General features: G+C 38.9%; 1 protein-coding gene across 3 annotated transcripts in view; it reads left to right on the forward strand.

The window, feature by feature from the left end:
• The window catches only part of LOC141804828 (guanine nucleotide exchange factor VAV3-like), a 76,581-nt gene that overhangs the window by 24,729 nt on the left and 32,023 nt on the right, over positions 1-19,829 (forward strand). For all 3 annotated transcript variants that reach the window (XM_074689457.1, XM_074689459.1, XM_074689458.1), the window contains exons 11-19: positions 4,059-4,127; positions 4,408-4,494; positions 7,033-7,118; positions 7,437-7,569; positions 10,925-11,034; positions 14,049-14,150; positions 14,455-14,546; positions 15,191-15,213; positions 17,704-17,728. In XM_074689457.1, the coding sequence (XP_074545558.1) occupies positions 4,059-4,127; positions 4,408-4,494; positions 7,033-7,118; positions 7,437-7,569; positions 10,925-11,034; positions 14,049-14,150; positions 14,455-14,546; positions 15,191-15,213; positions 17,704-17,728 (727 nt within the window). The remainder of the gene's footprint in view (positions 1-4,058; positions 4,128-4,407; positions 4,495-7,032; positions 7,119-7,436; positions 7,570-10,924; positions 11,035-14,048; positions 14,151-14,454; positions 14,547-15,190; positions 15,214-17,703; positions 17,729-19,829) is intronic.

Genomic DNA, 19,829 nt, shown 5'->3' on the forward strand with positions numbered 1-19,829 from the left:
AAGTAGAGTTTGCTGAAGTTTGGATGTTTGGACTAAGCTACGCTGCTTTATCTGATCATCTGTTCTTAAAACAAGACAAAGTTAAGCACTAAAAATGTTTTCATCTGTGGTATCAATTCATCTGCTGTGATGTTTATCTGCCTGTACAGAAGTGGCCACTTGGGGGCGACATCCTCCACGTTTCTTCTCAGTCCCTGCCTCCTTTCACAGCAGATTCCCACTGTACAATGAAACATCTGTTTCAGAAAGCTGTTTAGGTTTCATATTCAGGCGTCATGCAAAGAGGAAATGATGACTGAATGAAGCAGAGAAAGTTTCACCCGAAAGTCTTTCATGGATGTTTTCCAAAAAAAAAAAAAAAAAGATATTTCATCTCTGGAGTTTCCCCCTGAGCACAAAACAGATTCCCATCCAAACTCATCCTCACATTGCTAAATTGATGACATGATTTCAGTCACACACGTCATGCAGCGTCGTCGCTCCCCTTTCACAAAGCTTCCCCTCTCAGCGTGTGACACCTTCTCCCCTGGTTAGTATGAATGGGAGGTCAAACCGTCGCTGGCAGTGCAGGCAGAGCACAATGACGAGACAGCTGTTTTAAATTGCTGTGGAGGGTAAAGGCCTCCACGGTAAATGGCGATGATCCTGGGTTGTTCTCCGTCGCCCCCTGGGGAGACACTTTGGGGCAGGAAAGAAATGAAAAAAGAAGAGGGAGTGGAAAAGAAGCAGCACAGAAACACCACTTATTCCTTCATTCTGTGCTGATATCACAGAAGTAACGACTGCTTAATTAAACCATAAGTATTCAATCTCTAATGCATTTTAAATATTACCCATAGTGCACTTATTTGCAATGCTACACAACGCACGTTACTCTGCAAATACAGCCTTAGCAGCTTGTAATTAACTTGCAGCATCTGGCAAAAATCAAGCAAGATTCCTTATGTGCTGCAGACAAATAATAAGCACCATGCTGCAGTTTATGAGATAATATAGAAAAAGTGGCTTCAAATGCAAGGAAAGAAGGTATTTATTAACAAACACATCATTATATTATTGTGTGTAATGATGTTTGCTGTGGAAGTGACTCAGTCTGGAGAAGTTTAAGGCGATTTCTTGAATGTTGTCACCGAGGTCAGTGAAGTTAAGAAGTGATTGGATTATTTTACAACAGAACGGTTACCGCTAAGTCCGTAATGTGCAGCAGTTAGACGTTGCAGTCAGGTTTGAGATATGCAGATGTAGCATCCAGTTGCATAAAACAGAATTGCTTGAGGAAAAGTTAAACTTTGAGTTTCCTCCTCAGCTGTCAAAAGGCATCCGGCAAAAACTGAGTGAGCTGGAGCTGGAGACATAGACTGTTGAATATATAGATGTTACCTCAGTGATGTCACTCATTTGTTTCTGACTCAGAGTTCTGAAGCCTATTGTCGACAAAGGCCATACTGGCCACTTCATAGAAAGCTACAGGGTGCCCATCTGTTAGTCAAGTCAGTAACAACCTTATATGGGCAAAACTCCAAAGTTTGATAACTTGAAAATAACGTTATAATAAAATTTACTAAGTAATTAGCTATTCTGACCTAACTTTTTTTAAATCAAGGCTGTAAAAAATAAAAATAAATTCAAAAAAAATATTAATCATACATTTATTTATAAAGTTCTTTTCAAAGTTCTTAAGGACACTTTTCAGATTGCAGAACATAAACAAAAAGACACATTAAAAACAAAACACAATAACATAATGATTTGAACATGAACAGTTCTGAAAAGATGGTTTTGAGCTGGGATTTAAATGTGGTTTGGGTCGGTGCAGACCCTGATGTGTTTGGGTGAGAATTTCCAGAGGGAAGTAGCAGGGATGGGGAACAAATAATCTGCTTTTTGTCTCTGTTTTTATGTGGGTTCCTTTGTTTCTGCAGCCAGCTAGGGACCGTTTAAAAAAAAATGGACGTCATCTTGCTTGGCTCAAAGTGAGGTCGCCACAAAAGCTGCTCCCCCTGGTGGCTGGCTGCAGTATAGGTCAAAAAATCCATCTCCCCAGTCATTCCAGATGGGCTGTGGTCAAACTTTAAAAAATTGATACACCTGGTAGAAATGTGAAATCTGATTGCCGTGGTGATTTGGAGATATCATTTGGCTGCCTTGTATTCAGGTCCTCTTTTTTCTGAAAAGTTTTGTTTTCATTAGTTATATGAGGTTAAAAACAAGGCTTTACCTCACCTTTTATGATGATTGACAGCTGACGTTCTCTTGTATTTTTTTCGGGGATTGTAAAATATGTCAGAAGGTAGAGTCAAGAAGTGATTAGACTCATGAAAGAAAAAAAAAAATTATTATTTTTGTCACCCAGCTCCACTCATATTATCCCAGAATCCCTCACAGTCTCTACTGTGCAGAATCTGGCTGCCAATGGCGGCGCCTGTGACGGGAATTTTGGCTTCAAAACTGTTCAATGGTAAATGGCGGAGCCACGCTGTCCACTCTATATACAGTCTATGGTAATACACAGTACCGATTCACATAACATAAAACGGTACCATGGTTAGGTACCTAGACACATCCATATGACTGTGAAAGAGTGGAAGAGTAAGTCATTTTCCATGCTGGACATGAACACAGCATTGCAAGTTTATATAATGAAAAATAAATATGTTAAATTGAAAAAAAGAGGGGTCTGCAACGGTTAGCGCTGCAGCCTCACAGCAAGAAGGTCACTGGTTTGATTCCTAGCTTGGCCGGTGGGCCTTTCTGTATGGCGTTTGTATGTTCTCCCCGTGCATGCGTGGGTTCTCTCCGGGTAATCCGGCTTCCCCACAGTCCAAAAATGTGCTCACCAGGTTCATTGGTCACTCTAAATTGTCTGTAGGTGTGAGTGTGTGAGCGAATGGTTGTCTGTCTTTGTGTCAGCTCTGTGATTGACTGGTGACCAGTCCAGGGTGTACCCCGCCTCTCGCCCAATGACAGCTGGGATAGGCTCCAGCTACCTGTGACCCTGAACAGGATAAGCGGTTCAGAAAATGAACAAATGAATGAATGAATGAATGAAAAAAAGAGATTTTATTGTAAAACATTTTTTTTTTACCAGATAAACACACAAAAGTGCCTAAAACTGGTGCCACTGAGTACAGATACTGGTTTCCAGGTACTGGGCGTTGGTACCGTATCATCTCAGATGTGAAAGGTAACCACCCCTACAGGCAGCTCCTAGTGGACACTCGTAGAACTGCAGTTTGTAGCACTTTCACAGAGGCTTCATATTTTATACCAGGAGTTGGTCTTGGTGAGATTTTACGGTACCTGGCAAACAGTATTGGTACGCAGCGGTGCCAATTGTTGGGAATTTTGTGTGTTGATATGCTAATAAATATTAATTTGTTTAATAACAAAATGTCTTTGTTTTTTCAATTCAACTTAATTATTTTTCTTTTTATAAACTTGCAATGCTGTGTTTATGTCCAGTATGGAAAAGGTAGGTTTAGGTACCTAAACAACTTTTACCTTGAGTCCCTCATCTTTTTGTCGTTGTCTTCCCATTTGGATGCCTTACGACAATCCCTAACTGCTCCACTATCATCTAGGAAAAAAATACTGAAAGGACTTTTATGGTGCTTTTCTATGTATCGTCAAAGATGTTTGACATATTGTGAAAAGCAGGTAAAGGAGGGAACAGAGGTCTTGAATTGTAGGCTTTTATTTTGAAAAGAGAGGCTGTGAGTCAGAACGGTGGATGTTTGGAGGAAGGGAGAGGCTTTCAGAGAGCTGGAGCTGCAATGACTAAAGCTCTGTCCTCAAAAAAAAGGAAACTTAAACTCTTTCATCAAATCTAAGATGTTCTTCTTTTCAGTTTCATGGTTTATATTCTTACACTGTGAAAAGTCATAAGAGATATTTCATTCAACGGTATTCATATAAAGTTTTCGAGACTGCAGCCAAACTAATCAGTCAGACTTTAATTTCTCTGAAACTCAGCAAAACTGTTGGTCTGTATATTAAAACAGTCATCGTAATAACTCAGTAAAGTAGTTTCAAAACTTGCTAAATGTTTTCTTTTTCAGGAGCTCGTCAAACACACTCACGATGCCGCTGACAAGACAAACCTGAAGATTGCGCTCGATGCCATGAAGGTAAGAGAAAATCACCTTTCATCCATGAATTTGCTAAATTTAAAAGAACAAGTCATTAGACGTAGTCACAGAGTCACAGTCTCTACACCAGTCACCTTTTGTAGCGTCTGAACATGAAAGTGTACAAACCAAAAAGAGCAGTACACAAAATATTTCTGAGGTGAAGTTTGTCTTCTGGGTTTTACAAAAACATGAGCCTGACTGACTTTTTCACCACCTCCAGACTGAACTAACCCAGAAAACCTGTGTGTATCTGTGTGTGTGTGTGTGTCTAACCCAGGACCTGGCTCAGTACGTCAACGAGGTGAAGAGAGATAATGAGACTCTGAGGGAGATCGACCAGTACCAGAGGTCTATTGAAAACCTGGTAAACTAAAAAGTTCTGTTTTTTTGAAGCTAACAGCAGGGGTTAGTAAAAACTTTGTAAGAGGGCAAAAATCAGGACAGCTTGTGGCTTTCTTTCCTTTTTTTTCTTTCTTTCTTTTTTTTTTTTTACAAAAGGTCAGATCTACAATTAAAGTTTGACCCGCTGAGGTCTGAGTTGCTCCAGCTTTTGATCAGTGTGAAGGAATCAGTGAAACACTCTTTGTAGACTTCAAGTTATAATACAGGTGAAAGGAAGCTACGACGTCTTCTATATCTGTACATTTCATATTTTACACCTGATTTATTCCATTCTTCAAAATTTAAACCCTTAAAATTTCAGAAATGCTAATTCTTTGCTGTTTACTAGCAGATTAATTTATTTAAAGCCTTAGTGAGGAGTTTTCAGATGGTTATGAAACAGTCTTAGATTAATACTGATGCCTACGTGACACAGAAGAAAAAGGACCTTAATCAACAGGTTGATTATTTGGTTTGTGTGTGTGGTACTGTATCTGTGCACAAAGATGACACTTTTATAAATGTGTATGTTCAAAGTTGTTCAATTATTAAAAATAATGACACAAACATGAAATAAAAAACAAAGAGTTCTGATGTTAACGTAAGAATTGTCACATAAATTTAAGAGCTCTGTCTTTGAAGTTGCAATTTTTAAGGACATTTCGACTTAGCACTCTCACCTTACTGCAAAAAGGTTCCTGGGTCAAATCCCCAGCCTGGCAGGAACTTCCAAAAGATTCTCTTTCAGAAGCCTTTATACTGTTTCATGAGGAAACTATTAAACACACATGCTCAGTACCAGTGGAGTGAACAGACTTTTTGGAAGGCAGGGGAGAAAAGAAAACAACAACATACATACAACATGTGTTTTTGCTGTGCAGTTTATCGTGCTTTAACTAGCCAAAGAGGCAGTTTTATGTCTTTCTTCCCCCCAAGAGAGCAAATAAGAATGTTTTGCCAACCAGGAGGCACCTTGGCATGCTTTTTGGCACTAAAGATGGCACTTTGGGACATTTTAGCCTCTATGAGGGCACTTTGGTGCACTTTAGCATGCAAGTGTGCTTCTATGAGCGCACTGTAGTGTGTGGTTTGGCCCCAAAGAATGCACCTTAACATGCCTTTAATCTTGCACCAGGGCATTTGTGCGCATGTTCTGGTTGTTTTTAGGGCACGTTCGTGTGTGTTTTGGCTCCGAAGGTGGCACTTTAACATGCAGTTTCACTTCAATGAGGGTGTTTTAGCACACATTGTTGATCAAAAAAAGGTACCTAAGGTCACTTTTGTGCACATTTTGATTCCAGGGATGCTTTTTGGCTTGCATGGGGGCACTATAGGAAACATTTTGGGTCCTATTAGGGCATTCAAGTGCATGCTTTGGCCCCAGAGATGCCAGTTGGGCATGCTTAATTGCTTATATTAGGGCATTTTAGCACTCATTTTGGCTCACAAGGTCGCTCCGGTGCACATTTTGATTCCAAAGTTGCTCTTTGGCTTGTATGAGGGCACTATAGGAAACATTTGGGGTCTTTTTAGGGCATTTTAGTGCACACTTTTGCTACAACAATCGCACCTTAGTGTGCTTTTTGGATCATCCGAGGGCATTTTAGTGCGAGTTTTGGTTCCAGAGATGCCAGTTGGGCAAGCTTTTTGGCTCACACAAATGCACTTTAGTGCGCAGTTTGTCTCGTATACATGCACTTTGGTGCACAATTTGGCTTCAAATATAGCACTTAAGCATGCAAGATGCTCCTTTGAGGGCACTTTAGTGCGTGTTTTAGCCCCCATGAGGGTGTATTAGCACGCGTTTCGGCTCATGTAAGGGCACTTCAGAGCAGGTTTTGATTCTTAAGATGCTTTTCGGCTTGTATGAGGGCACTATAGGAAACATTTTGGGTCCTATGAGGGCATTTCAGTGCATGTTTTTGCTCCAAAGATGGCACCTTAGTGTGCATATGGCTCATACACGTGCACTCTGGTGCACAATTTGGCTTCAAAGATAGCACTTTAACGTGCAAGTCTTTTTCTATGAGTGCGCTTTAGTGCAGGTTTGGCCCCCATGAGGGTGTTTTTATTATGTGTTGTGGCTCATGCAAGGTCACTTTGGTGCACACTTTGATTCCAGAGATGCTTTAGGCTTGTATGAGGGCACTGCAGGAAACATTTTGGATCCTACGACAGTACTTTAGTGTTCGATTTGACTCCAAAAAGGGCACTCTAGTGCACATTTTGGTTCCTTGAGGGCATTTTAGTTTGTCTTTTCAACAATTGGGCCAAAAAGCCCCACCCACCACTGTTACAAACAAAATAATCCAAGAATTAAGAGGTACCATTTGGAAACGGTTTTGTTAACCCAGAGTCAGTACCAACTGGAGCACAACACAAACATGTTGAATGGTATGTAAAACAAGATAAGAGGAAGAGAAAGATGGAAAAGTGAAGTGGCGAGACAGCAGAAAGTTGTGTCAGTATTATGTTGATAAAAAGAGATGAGTAATCTAACTGACTCCTCATTCCTTTTCAGAACCAGCCTCTGATCAGCTTCGGCCGACCTAAAGGAGACGGAGAAGTGCGGATGGTCTCCAGTGTTGACAAGAGGAAACAAGACAGGTTGTTCTGTGTCTGGAGGAGAAATTAGGAGAGCAGACAGAAAAAAAAACAGGCAATTAAACGTCTGAGAGGTTTCTCTCCTGAAACATAGCTATGCAAGACATTTACCATACCATAAATTTTGCTCGGACTCGCCGGCATCCTCCACAGCTGAAAACATCATTTTCCTAATGCAGAGAGAAGCAGATAACAAATCCCTGCTTTTAAAAATCTGATTTAACTTTCTCCAAGTACATGCAGAGCAATTTAAAAAACCCTGAATGAACGTTATTCAGTATAAAGTACAGGACTGTAACACTCTGCCGTCTCTTTTCACAGACACATCTTCTTATTCGATGTGGCTGTGATTGTTTGCAAGAGGCGAGGGTACAGCTATGAGATGAAGGACATTCTCGACCTCAACCACTTCAAGATCACAAACAACCCCACGACAGACAGAGAGTGCAAAAAGGTCAGTCTGCTCAAAGAGTTTCTGTGGATTCCAATAAAAGGAAGCAGCACTTTTTTATTAGCATTCGCGTGTGGAAATATTAGCTCGATGTTTGTATCTACCTCGCTTTTATAATAACCTTAATAATGTTTATGATTACGGCTGTGTTGCTTTTCAGCTGCAGGTTTTATTGCGCACATAAATGTCAGCTGCTTAATAAGAGTTATCTGCAGAGACGTTCTCTTCCTCTGTGGTGTTTTCTCCTTTTTTTAAAAAAAGAAAAAGAAAAACCCTGATAGAGAAGCGTGCAAGACTTCCCCTCTTTTCGTCACCCCGCACACTTTCATGCATGTTATTTTTCGCCTTGTGGGAACGCTTGCAGCCGCGCTGTAGTGGAGGGGACTTGTTGATGTCTTGTTGATGTATGCTCACAGATGGTGTCTTCTCACTCTGGTGCTGATTGCTAATGTAAAACTGACAGCTTGCCAGAGTGAAATGGTTCTGTGGAGTTTTTTTTCTCATCAAAGGGACTCCATTATCAAGCTCATTTACTCTACAGTGGAATCCTGATGCGTGTGTGTGTGTGTGTGAGTGTGTGTGTGAGTGTGATGTGTGTTTTTTAGGGGGATTATTTGTGTCTTCTACATAGTTTCCCCAATTAACAAGCTCGTGCTGAACATTAAGTGCCAAAATTGATCTGCGATGTGATTCATAAGGACATTCACTTTCAGGAATCCGCTGCTGTTTACCCACATCCACCTATAGACACACACACACACGAACACACACACACACACACACCTTTGGACAGAGATGCTAATACCAAGTGATGAATGTGTGCAGTCCTCCAAGGCTGCTTATAGCCATATATCATTTTCTGCTAAATGAAACTTCAGAGTGTGAATGCGCTGCCACTGAGCACCCACACAGTCATCAATGATTTAACACTCAGCAGAGCTCGAAAACACTCAGGACTCTGCAGGGCCGGCCAATCACTGGTGGGTAAGCGCCACCGGGTTCCCGGGTTTTAGATCTCACATAGACTCAGTGAAAAAACAGAAAGTTTGGGGAAATGGTGTAAAGTTGTTCCTTTCAAGTTGCCCCTTACAGGTTTCACCTGTAGGGGGCAGCAGTGGTGAAGGACACGTATAAAATTAATGATAAAAACAGAATAGAAAAGAACTTTAGTTGTCATTGAAACAAGTACAACAAAAATGTATAAATATTAATAATGATAATAATAATCATAATAATAAATAATTGATTAAAAATAAAAATAAAAAAACTAAAAAAAAAACCCTGTTAAATTAATGGAAATTTATAAACTAACAATATAGATAATTATAAAATAATAATAATAATAATAATAATAATAATAATAATAATAATAATAATAATAATAACAACAACAACAACAACAACAATAACGATAATAATCATAATCATAATAAATTGAGCTAAATAATAATAAAAAAAGTAAATAAACTAACTAAAATAATAATAATAATAATAATAATAATAATAATAATAATAATAATAACTTGATTAAAATTAAAAAATAACTTAAAAATTATATTAATTTAAACAATTAAATTGAAATTAATTAATAATAACAACTACAACAATAATAACAGGATTTTTAACAACAACAACAACAACAACAACAACAACAATAATAATGATAATAATAACTTGATTGAAATTAAAAAATAACTTAAAAATTATATTAATTTAAACAATTAAATTGAAATTAATTAATAACAACTACAACAATAATAACAGGATTTTTAATAACAACAACAACAACAACAACAACAACAACAATAATAATAATAATAATAATAGTAATAATAGTAATGACTTTATTCAAATAGAACTTTTTAAAAACAGAAGTTCACTGAGTGCTTTAACAGCCAGAACATAAAAACAAACACAAGCTTCAAACAGGGAAAAAAGCTTCAACCCATATGAACCCAGGCAATACAAGAACCATGCAATAAAAAATGAGAGCACGAGGACCAAGATAAGAGCTACAAAACATCAGTCAACAGGAAAAAAATAAAATAAAAGACAATAAAAGGAGTTGAGAATAGATCAGCAGGTATAAAAAGACAATAATAAATGTGTTAATAGAATAATAAAACAAGGAAATAATAAGAGTGATGATAAAATAATGAACGAGAAATAAAACAGTAAAGCCAAGGTAAGAAAGAAGTTAAAGAGATGAAAGATAAAAGACAAAAAGATGGTATCACATAAAAGCAAGTCTATCAAAGTAAATTTTAAAAGAGACAAAAATGTGAAATCTTATCAAGTGTTGTTGTCTTATTTTAAGTAAAAATTGTCTTGTTACACTTGAAATGAGCCACAGATAACTGACCAGTCCAGAAAAATGTCTTGTTTGAAGTTATTAAAAGACAAAAATGAGGTCTGAGTTGCTGTAACAAGTAAATAAAATCTGCCACTGGAACAAGAACAAAGTAACTTGTAACTTGTATTTTCTACAAATTTTACTTATTCAATTGGCAAATTTTTACCTCCGCCAAGGAGGTTATGTTTTTGGGAGAGTTTGTTTATCTGTGAACAACATAACTCAAAAACTAATGACCAGATCTTGATGAAATTTTCAGGAAATGTTCAAAATGGGATTAGGAAGAAGTGATTAAATTTTGGAGGTGATCCGGATCACCACCTGGATCCAGGATTTTTTAAAGGATTCTTTATCATTGTGAGATAGGGCCGTTTTCACCCTATGTGTATATAACTAAGATAAGGTCACCATAATTTCTGACAGATGTAAAAGTAGGATCCAGATCCTGACAATATTCTGGATATTAAGATCTGGAATATAAAATATGAACTGTGTCATCATAATTTTTAATTGTAGCAGACAGTTTGCTGAAAGGAAGTATAACATTAAAGTCGGACTCAAGTGTTGCGTGACAAACGCAGTATGCTTGGTGGAGGTCTGAGCTCTCTGAGGGCTTTTCTAGTTCTTACTTGTTATAATTATATAATAAGACCATATCTACTTAAAATAAGAGGTTTGAAAATCTGCACATGCTCAGTCTAAACATCCAGTATTTTTGCTTTACATTGTTTAGAACATGGGAAGCAGAATACCGTACAGGGTTTGTCCTGTTTTTCATTCTTTGCTTTATAACATTCTTCTTTCTCGTCATATAATCCTTGAATGTTTTTTTTTCATATAACCTTGAATATATGTGGCTCTCTGTAACCTTCAGAGGTAGTTACATGGACTCAAGCCTTGTGTAGGTGCTGTGACACAGGAGCCAGTAAACAGTGCAGCCCCTATATGCAGCTCCCTGTGATAAAAACATGCAGGTTGATTTTTGTCTTCTCTAAACCTCCGTAGTGGTGCTACGGGTTTTACGTGACACACCAGCAGGGGCACACCGGCTTTGAGCTCTTCTTCAAAACCAGAGAGCTGAAGAAGAAGTGGCTGGATCAGTTTGAAATGGCCATGTAAGTACACACACACATTCACACACATGAGCAGAGAAGCAGTGTGTGTATCACTGAACAAAACAAACTGTGTACTCGCATTAGCCTGTGCATGTTTGTGCGTGTCTGTTGGTGTGTGATGTTTATTTGTCATTGTTTGCATGCGTGTTATTCCAAGGCCGGGAGAGGTGTTGACTCTTCCATGAGCACTGTTTGATCAGGCCTTTGCTGTAATCAGGCACATGCTGCTGACAACAGGATGATAACACACACACACACATACACACACGTGGAGCCACACAATCATAAACTGTGCCAAAGAGCTGTGAAACTACAAAGAAGCCTCTCTGCCTCTGTGTTTCTTCAAATCAGCGCTTTCTGCAGGTACATCTTTGTATTATTTTGCGACAGTGGGGGGTTTTCTCCGTCTCCGTCCTTTGTTGTGCTGATTTGTGGGAAATACAGTCTTGTTTTGACATTACACTCTGATTGACTGAGCAAATGCTTCTTTTGTTTTTGTTTGCCGAAAACATCCGCGACACACACGCTGACTCCCTGATACGGCCTCCCTGAACAACATTTCTTTTCTCCTGCTCCTTCTTGACATGCAGATTAAACCGAGCTGCTCTTTTTCTTACGTCTACTTAAAGTATGAGTTAATAAACCTCCGTGACAGCCGGGCCTTTGACACCCATTCAAACCCTTGTGTGTAATTTCCCAAATTTAAAGAAGAAACAGCCTCTTTTCACACCCTTCTTGGGAGTGTTATTTCTTCCCACACAGGTAAAAGGTTTGTGTCTGAAAACAGCTCTGTGCGCCTCTGTGCATTGGGTAATGACACCAGAAGGGGCCCATTCAGAATGTGAAAATTGTACCTGGGCTCCTGATGAAGGACTCACTTATGGGAGCACTCACTTTAAGAGGCCTCTGGATGGTGTGTTCAGCACAAAACGGCGTTTTTCTGTCACAATTTGTTTGTTCATGTTTCAGAGAGAGGGCTGCTTATTTTTCGGCTCTGCGTGTTTTTTCCCTTCGTATTTGAACACTTGCAGCTCAGACTGGATTTGTCGGGGTGGATTGAGTCCTCCTCATGTATACAGAAATGTAGTTGAGGAAATAATGCCTTCATTGCTGCCAGGTAAACAAATTATTTAAAGGTTGTTTTTATGCAAAGGAAGAAAGGCTATCGCTTTATATGAAGGTCCTGTAATAAGCATTAATAAGACCTTTGTAAGTACTTGTAAGATGCTTATTCACATTATTATTTGTTTATATAACTATATAACTGCTTAATAATCAATAACAAAAAATAAAGAGGGTTAGGGTTAGGTTCCATATAGCTTAAAGATTAAGTTGTCTTGTATTAATTATTACAATGACCTTATTAAACACTAATTAAGCAGTTATATAGTCTTATAAACAAATAATAATGTTAATAAGCATCTTATAAGTACTTACAAAGGTCTTATTAATGCTTATTACAGGACCTTAATACAAAGCGTTACAAAGCTTTTCTTCTGTTGATAAAGAAATTGTGAAGAATTAAAGCTGAATTGTAATGTAAAGGTTAATTTTATTTACCACACACTGTTTAATTTTCCTTCCGACACATTGTTCAGCTACAACTGGCCCTTCCTGCTCTGAACAACAACACATTTCACCGTTAACTCTCAGGTTCAAAACAAACTTATTTTTAAATGACTGGCATTTACAAACCGTTTGTCTTTTAAAAGATGCAAAAAGTGGCGTTATCGTCAGACTGTCAAGATCCCAAGGGTGCATCATCAACATGCCGAAAAATGCCGGGAAAGACTGATGATTTTGTTAAGCCGCGTTTTCACCAAGCAGACTGGTTCGGCGCGCATTTTGTGGCGTTTCCACTGACTTATCCCGGGACAGATCCCCAAATAACCAAGACAAGCCGTCCCACTCTAGGGACCCTTTCGTATGGGTGCCAAAAGGTGGAGCTACAACACTTCAGACCGTTGATTGTGTGTTGTGTTTTTCTTCTGTGTTAGATTTATTTGCGGGGTAAACTGTGTCGCGCTGCTACGGTGTCACGCTATTGTTTAGCAGCTGCAGCAATCAGCATCTGGCTTACTCGCCACCCACCACGAGAGGGCACAGTTTGCTGTGGAAACGCAAATGGGATCAGGCTTAACTATAGACTGCCGTCAACATCACGTTTATTTACACATCCTCTTTGAAAATCTGCAGAAAATAAACCATTTGCTTTAGGTCTAGGTCTCTATGACAACACGACGCCAGCTGACGAAGTTTAGTAGAGAGACAAAAACGATTTCTGTGGCTAATTTTGTAGTGATGGTGGACACTGGAGCCTAACTGTCAGGCAGAAAAAGGACAGAAGAGCAGAAGAAAGAGAAACAGGAGAGAGATAGAGCACGAGCTAAAGGTTAAAAGGGCTAAACTGTTTGTGCTAATGTTGATTCCAACCCACAGTCAGCAGTTATTCTGCAGTGGTCTGTTCAAACTTGAGAGTCTATCAATAAAATGAAGAGTGAGGTTACGTCAGCTCTGATTGGTAGATGACTGGCAGGACATAACCAGGATTTACTAACGTTACACATTACAGACATGTCTCAGAGCACCGGGCTGCTAGCTGCGCTAAATATAAACAGCTACTAAGCTACATACAAATGTACGACGGTGTGAGGAGACTCCAGACCAGAAGGTGGTGAGGCAGAGCAATCAAAACAAATCCTCCTCATAGCATCTTTAGCTCTTGCTTTTCAAATTAAAGATGATAAATCAAATCCAGTTTCTAGTGGCACAAATCTCAGGCCATACCTGCGACTGAAGCAAATGACGACTCATGCTGTTGGATTGACAACAAACAAACAAACAAACTACAGGTGGATAACAGAAACTAGTTAGCGTAGGCAATAATATGTTGAGATTAACAGCTGCTAATTCTTCGATTTATGCGTTTCTTCCAGCCTATGAGAGAAGGTTACATTAGCTTTTTGTTGACATTTATTTAGCAACGACTTTGAATAAATAACATATCCTTTCAGATCAAACATCCGACCGGAGAAAGCCAACCACAACTCACATCAGTTCAAGATGCACACCTTTGAGAGGATCACTTCCTGTAGTTTCTGTCACCTCCTCCTCAGGTGAGTTTTCTGCTTTTGTTTTGAGTCTCTGTGGAAAAAGTTTTCATATGTCTCTGTCAGAAAAAAGAATTGACTGAAGAGGAAATGCCTCATTAACACTAAGATTAATTGTTATAAACTGTTAGCCGTCTCACTTTCTGGCAGACAGCTTCATTTCTATGCTTATGAAAAACTGAAGGTCATCCCTCGTGTCATTTTTCTTATCTTGAGACTTGGACAGATGCCTGGAAATTCAAAATGTCAAGGTATTTCTCATAAGGAAGCTGTTATACATGCAATACATCCTGTGGTTTATTGTGTCCAGGGGCATCTTTAACCAGGGTTATCTCTGTCTGAAATGCGGGCTGGGGGCTCATAAGGAGTGTCTGGGTCGGCTGGGACTCTGCGGGAGGACGGGTGAGGCTCAGGCATTTCTCTGCTTTCCTCTAACAAGTAATCTCAAGAGGGCACACTTTCCACCATGTTTGCTGTGAATATTTATACCCTGTATGGAATATTTCTTAATTTTTTTCTGACCTTTCCTCTAGCGCCACCATTAGGGCAGAGCTACCCAGAAAATATCAAAATCTAAAAGGCAGATTGGGATGAAATTTACTGAGCACATTCATTTCTCCCTGGTGGTAGACTTCCCTACATTTAGGCACTGTATGTAGGATCCCAAACAGCTGGTATACTGTGACACATGGTATAAATATTTATGTTGATGAAGAGGCTCTTAAACCCACCTCTTAGATGAAATTAAACTTGCAAATTATTTTTTCTTTAATATAAACTTTCTTTTTTAGAATTAAAGCAGTGAATTGATGAGCATGTCACATGTTCGGCAGCTGTTGTGTCTTAATGTAAAGTCACACACCCACACCCACACACACATAGCTCTAGTCTTTGACAAGCCTCCTTAGCATATGCATGGCGGTCTTTAAGCATTCTGAGGCGTGATGAAGGCCAGCAGAGGTTGACAGCTGAGGTTGTATGTCGGAAAGCCACCACACACTCATATCGTATTCCTCTCACTGTGTCTGTCTCTCACCTGACTGCAGATCCTGCCAAGCCCAAGCCCAAGGTAAGACCTGCACCGCTTCCTGTCTTTGACTTAGACAGCAGTGTCAAGCTGCACACTTCAACCCACTCAACTCCAGACGGAGGTTTTGTTACCCAAATCAACCCGTATGTCAACAGCTGGTGCTGCCGGTGAGCAGTTTGAGCTCAGCGTGGAGTGGTTGGTGTCCAAAGTGTTTCTCATCAGAGAACAAGAGCACTCCTCAGCAGTGAGAGTGTGGGACTTAATAAACTAGACTGTGTAAGGTCTCAAACATTTATCATTTTACAATAAATTTCACTTGGATTCAAAAATCCACCAAAGCTCTGAAAAAAATAATGTCATGATGGTAGATAATTTTTTTAAATAAAGGTTTGGTACAGTAAACTGCTGCTAAAAACATGCTTAACAATAAATAAGCTTTACTTTCCCAATGATGCTATATAAATAATAAATGATAAACAGCTGTAAATGTTGTTTAAATTAGTTCAGTTTTGCCCTTGCTAAACTTTGTTGAGTCATTAAATAATTTGAGAAATATTTATTAAAGCTACAGTGAGAAACTTTGCACAAGTGTTGATTTTGGTGATCCCTGTGCAGGAAACTAGTATATTGGGTTTTTGATGTTATTACAAAAAATAAAATAATAATGACTGTATATATATTGAAACAGTCAAATAGGGCCATCAAGGGAGGGAAACTGTTGTAATTTTTTCTAAATATCTTAATTTTTTTGACTTTTTTTTTTCTAACATTAAAGTCAAATCCCCGGAAAAAAAAGAAAAAAAAAAAGATTCAGATTTTTTTTTCCCTTTTCTGTTTTGAATCTACAGTTAAAAAAGGAAAGAAAAGAAAAAAACAGAAAATAACTCCCCCCTTTGACAAAGTTTAGTTACCTCCTTGCTTAACTTGAGTCATTGCATAATTTGAGAAATATTAATTTAGATGTGTTTGCATTTAAAGCTACAGTAAAAAAAACTTTACATAAGTGTTGACTTTGGTGATCTCTGTGGAGGAAATTGGTATTATGTATTTTAATGTCATTGTTAAAACAATAAATAAATAAATGAATAAATAAATATATATGTATTGTTTTGAAACAGTCAAATTAGGCTGTCAAGAAAGTGAAATCTTGACATTTTTTTTCTTACGATAAATTCAAATAAACAATTCTTAGTTGTTTTCCCCTCTTCTGTTTTGACTCTTAAGTTAAAAAGAAAAGAAAAGAAAAAAAAGACAGAAAATAACTTTTAATAAGTTCAGTTATTCCCTTGCCAAACTTGATTGAGTCATTACATAATTTGAGAAAAGTTTATTTAGATGTGTTTGCATTTAAAGCTACAGTGAGAAACTTTATGTAAGTGTTGATTTTGGTGACCCCTGTGGAGAAAAATTGTTTATTGTGTTTTTAATTTTATTGGAAATAAAAAAAAGATTTAATAAAAATTATATATATATTTATTTTAGATTTAAAAAATATACGTAGAAACATACTTTTTGAAAACAGTCAAATAGGGCAGGTAAGTCAAATCTCTAAGAAAACAATTCTGAGTTTTTTCCCTTGCCAATATGACTCTAAACTTAAAAAAAAGACAGAAAATAACTTCTCTTTGACTGTCCCAACCCAAGAACTTTTGTTTAAGGACCCAATTCACTGATGAGTCATTAACTGTAAATTGTCAGCTTTAGAAATGTATAAAAAATGTGTTTAAACAGGCAACATCTTCGCCACCCAAACAGTTTCAAGCATTAAAAGTAATGATTGAAAATAAAAAGAAATTGCCTTTAAAGAGGGGTATTTTATTTCTTCTGATTGTCCAGCTCTGTCCTGGCCTTTTCAGGGCAGTGCTATGGGCAGACAGGGGTTGGTGTTTGAGGCCTGCACCTCCAACATGCCATAAACCAGCTAAAAGACTCTTATTTGATGACCTCATAATTTTAGCAATCCTGGTGCTGTTTTTCAGAACGTAGCATTTTGGTCAGTTTAAAGACAGATTCAGGGTTTTCAGCAACATATGAATATATAGAGGTTTGAAAATCCCCCTCTTTAATATTCAATTTGTCAGGAGTACTGATTCACGCTTGCTTCAGAAGCTATTTCGAATTTCTCTCAGGAGCTTTGAGCTCTGTCCCAGCAAAGTTTCACATGTGAAGAAAGTTACCAGGGATTGTTCTTGGACCACCGTACAGATATTCCTCTCACATAGCGACACTTAAAGATTTCAGGCTTCGTGAATCCCCTCTGTGCTGTTTTAGGATAATAATTCTCAGAGCAGTGGGAACGATACCTGGTGGGCTGAAACACTTTGAGTTTCCTCCTCTTTGGTTACACTTTGAAATTGTTTGGACAGCCAGTCTAAAGAGAGTATGAAGCTCACAGATAATTGAATAAAGAGTATGACTCATTCATAAGGTCAGGCTGAACCTGCACCAGGAGGAGTATGATCGTCTAATTCTTCATCCTTCATCGTTGTTTTTCTTTCCTCTGTACTTACTTTTTCTTTCCATCCACAGGAAAGTACACCACCAGCGCACCCAGGTCAGTATGGCTCGACCGCTTGGCCACTTCTGTGAACCTGCTGAGGGCTTTACGTGGTCCCTCTTAAGCTGCTTTCATCTCGCTTGTGGAACAAAACAGAAACACTGCGGGGATGAAAAGGCTACAGTTAGTCAGAGGCCAGAGAGAAACCTGGAGGAGATAGATGCTGGTTTAAAGCAAACCCTCAGATGTTATCGCACATATCCCACTCACTTTTTTGATCAAATATTACTCAACTTTTTTTTTCTCCCCCTGAAGACGTTTGCTTTGAAAAGCACTGACAGGAATCTCTCCAGCTCACACGCAGGCTCGGAAAAGAGGAAACAAGCAACAAAAGTTTCTTCTTTACAAATAAATTTGAGTAAGAATAACCAGCGAATAATAGGATGCAGGAGGATTCTTTAACTAAAGCATAAAAGGTCCTTTCCTCACCCCCATGCAGTGATGCTGGGACCCGAGACGGCATTGAGATGAATTGGAGTGGGTGGAATCATTAAGAGGGCCGCGGCAGGAGAAATTTTCTGCCGGCAGAAAAAAACACTTCCAGCAGTCTATATGCCTCGGCTTCAACCACTGAGCTTTGCCTTTGTGATAAATCAATTTTCATGAAGGGCTTTATGAGAAAGACATCCATGCTTATTGTTCTTATTAAAAACATGAGTGTGAGATATTCCATTCATCTAAGGTCACCTCCAGCTAATAGCGTCCTCCGGGCTGGTTTTGCGGGGGAGACATGGCTGGAGGGGAGAAGTGTCTGAGGGAGCTGGATGTGTGAGTCTGGAGAGAGTAAGTGGCTGTGTCTCTTAAGTTGGCAGGGGTGTTTAGTCTTAGCCTTAGCCCGATGCTTGTGGCTGTATTTGTCTGGCACGTTGAGGAAAGATTGGAGCTGCTCGGCGCAGGAATTGAGGAGATGAATTTCCTGCAGGAGTCAGCCGCTGCGTTTTTTTTTTTTTTTTTTTTTTTTAAGGATTGCAGCGTTTCAGGTGATTTAGACTTCAGTTATAAAGAGTGTCGGCTTGTGTTCAAAGCTGCAGGGCGATGATGGTAACAGAGCTGTTTCATATACATCATTAGCCTCAGGAATACAGAGAAGAGAAACAAAGTTTTGATATTGTGTTTGGAAAGATTAGCCTGTGCCTTTTGCACAATGACATCCCAACCCTAGACTACTGTTATTTTGTTTACTTAAACAAAAAGAGCAACTTAACAACTTGCAGAAATGAAGCATAAACTGTTGCTCCCCCTACCTTGGCTTTACAACCCACCTCCACACTGTCCCTTCTTTAACAAAACGTCTGATTTTGCCAGTGTCATAAGTATCAAAACTCATGCTCACTTTGTTCTTATCCCTGGTGTTCTTTGCTGATGCTCTCCCTGCCTTGGCTGTATAACCCCAACTCTTTCCCAGTCCCTTCTTTCATGCTGTGTCTGATTATACTAGTGTCATTTGTATTTTAAATGATGCTTATTCTTTTCTTTACCCATAGTTGTCTTTGCTGTTGCTCTCCATGCCTTAGTTTTACAACCCATTTTTTACACTGCTTCTTATATTATGCTGTGTCCAATTTCACTGTGATCATATGTATTATCATTGACGCTCACTCTGTTCTGTACCTCTGGTCATCTTTGCTGTTGCTCTCCCTGCCTTGGCTTTACAACCTACGTCCTTACAGCCCAGTCTTTTCTCAAACACCACGTCTGATTTTTCAGGTGTCATAAGCATCAAAACTTGCGCCCACTTTGCTCTTTACTCCAAGTACTCTTTGCTGATGTTCTTCCTGCCTTGGCTTCCTCTGCCCCATTCCCTTCTTTCATGCTGTGTTTGATTATGCTAGTGTCGTTTGTTGTTTAAAATGATGCTCATTCTTTTCAGTACCCATAGTTGTCTTTGCTGCTGCTCCCCCTACCTTAGCATAACAACCGACCTTGTATTCTGCCTCTTCTTTTGGGTTGTGTCTGATTCTATCAATAAAATATGTGTCTCACTGTTGCTCAGTTTTTTCTGTCCCCATTTTCATCCTAGCTGATGCTCTCCCCACCTTGGCCTTACAACCCACCTCCATCCAGTCCCAACTTTCACACTGCATCTGATTTTTCCTGT

This window comes from Halichoeres trimaculatus, unplaced genomic scaffold (assembly GCF_033239565.1).
Source record: "Halichoeres trimaculatus isolate MK-OKI-2021-1 unplaced genomic scaffold, fHalTri1.1 fHalTri1_scaffold_15, whole genome shotgun sequence".
NCBI classification, from domain to species: domain Eukaryota; kingdom Metazoa; phylum Chordata; class Actinopteri; order Labriformes; family Labridae; genus Halichoeres; species Halichoeres trimaculatus.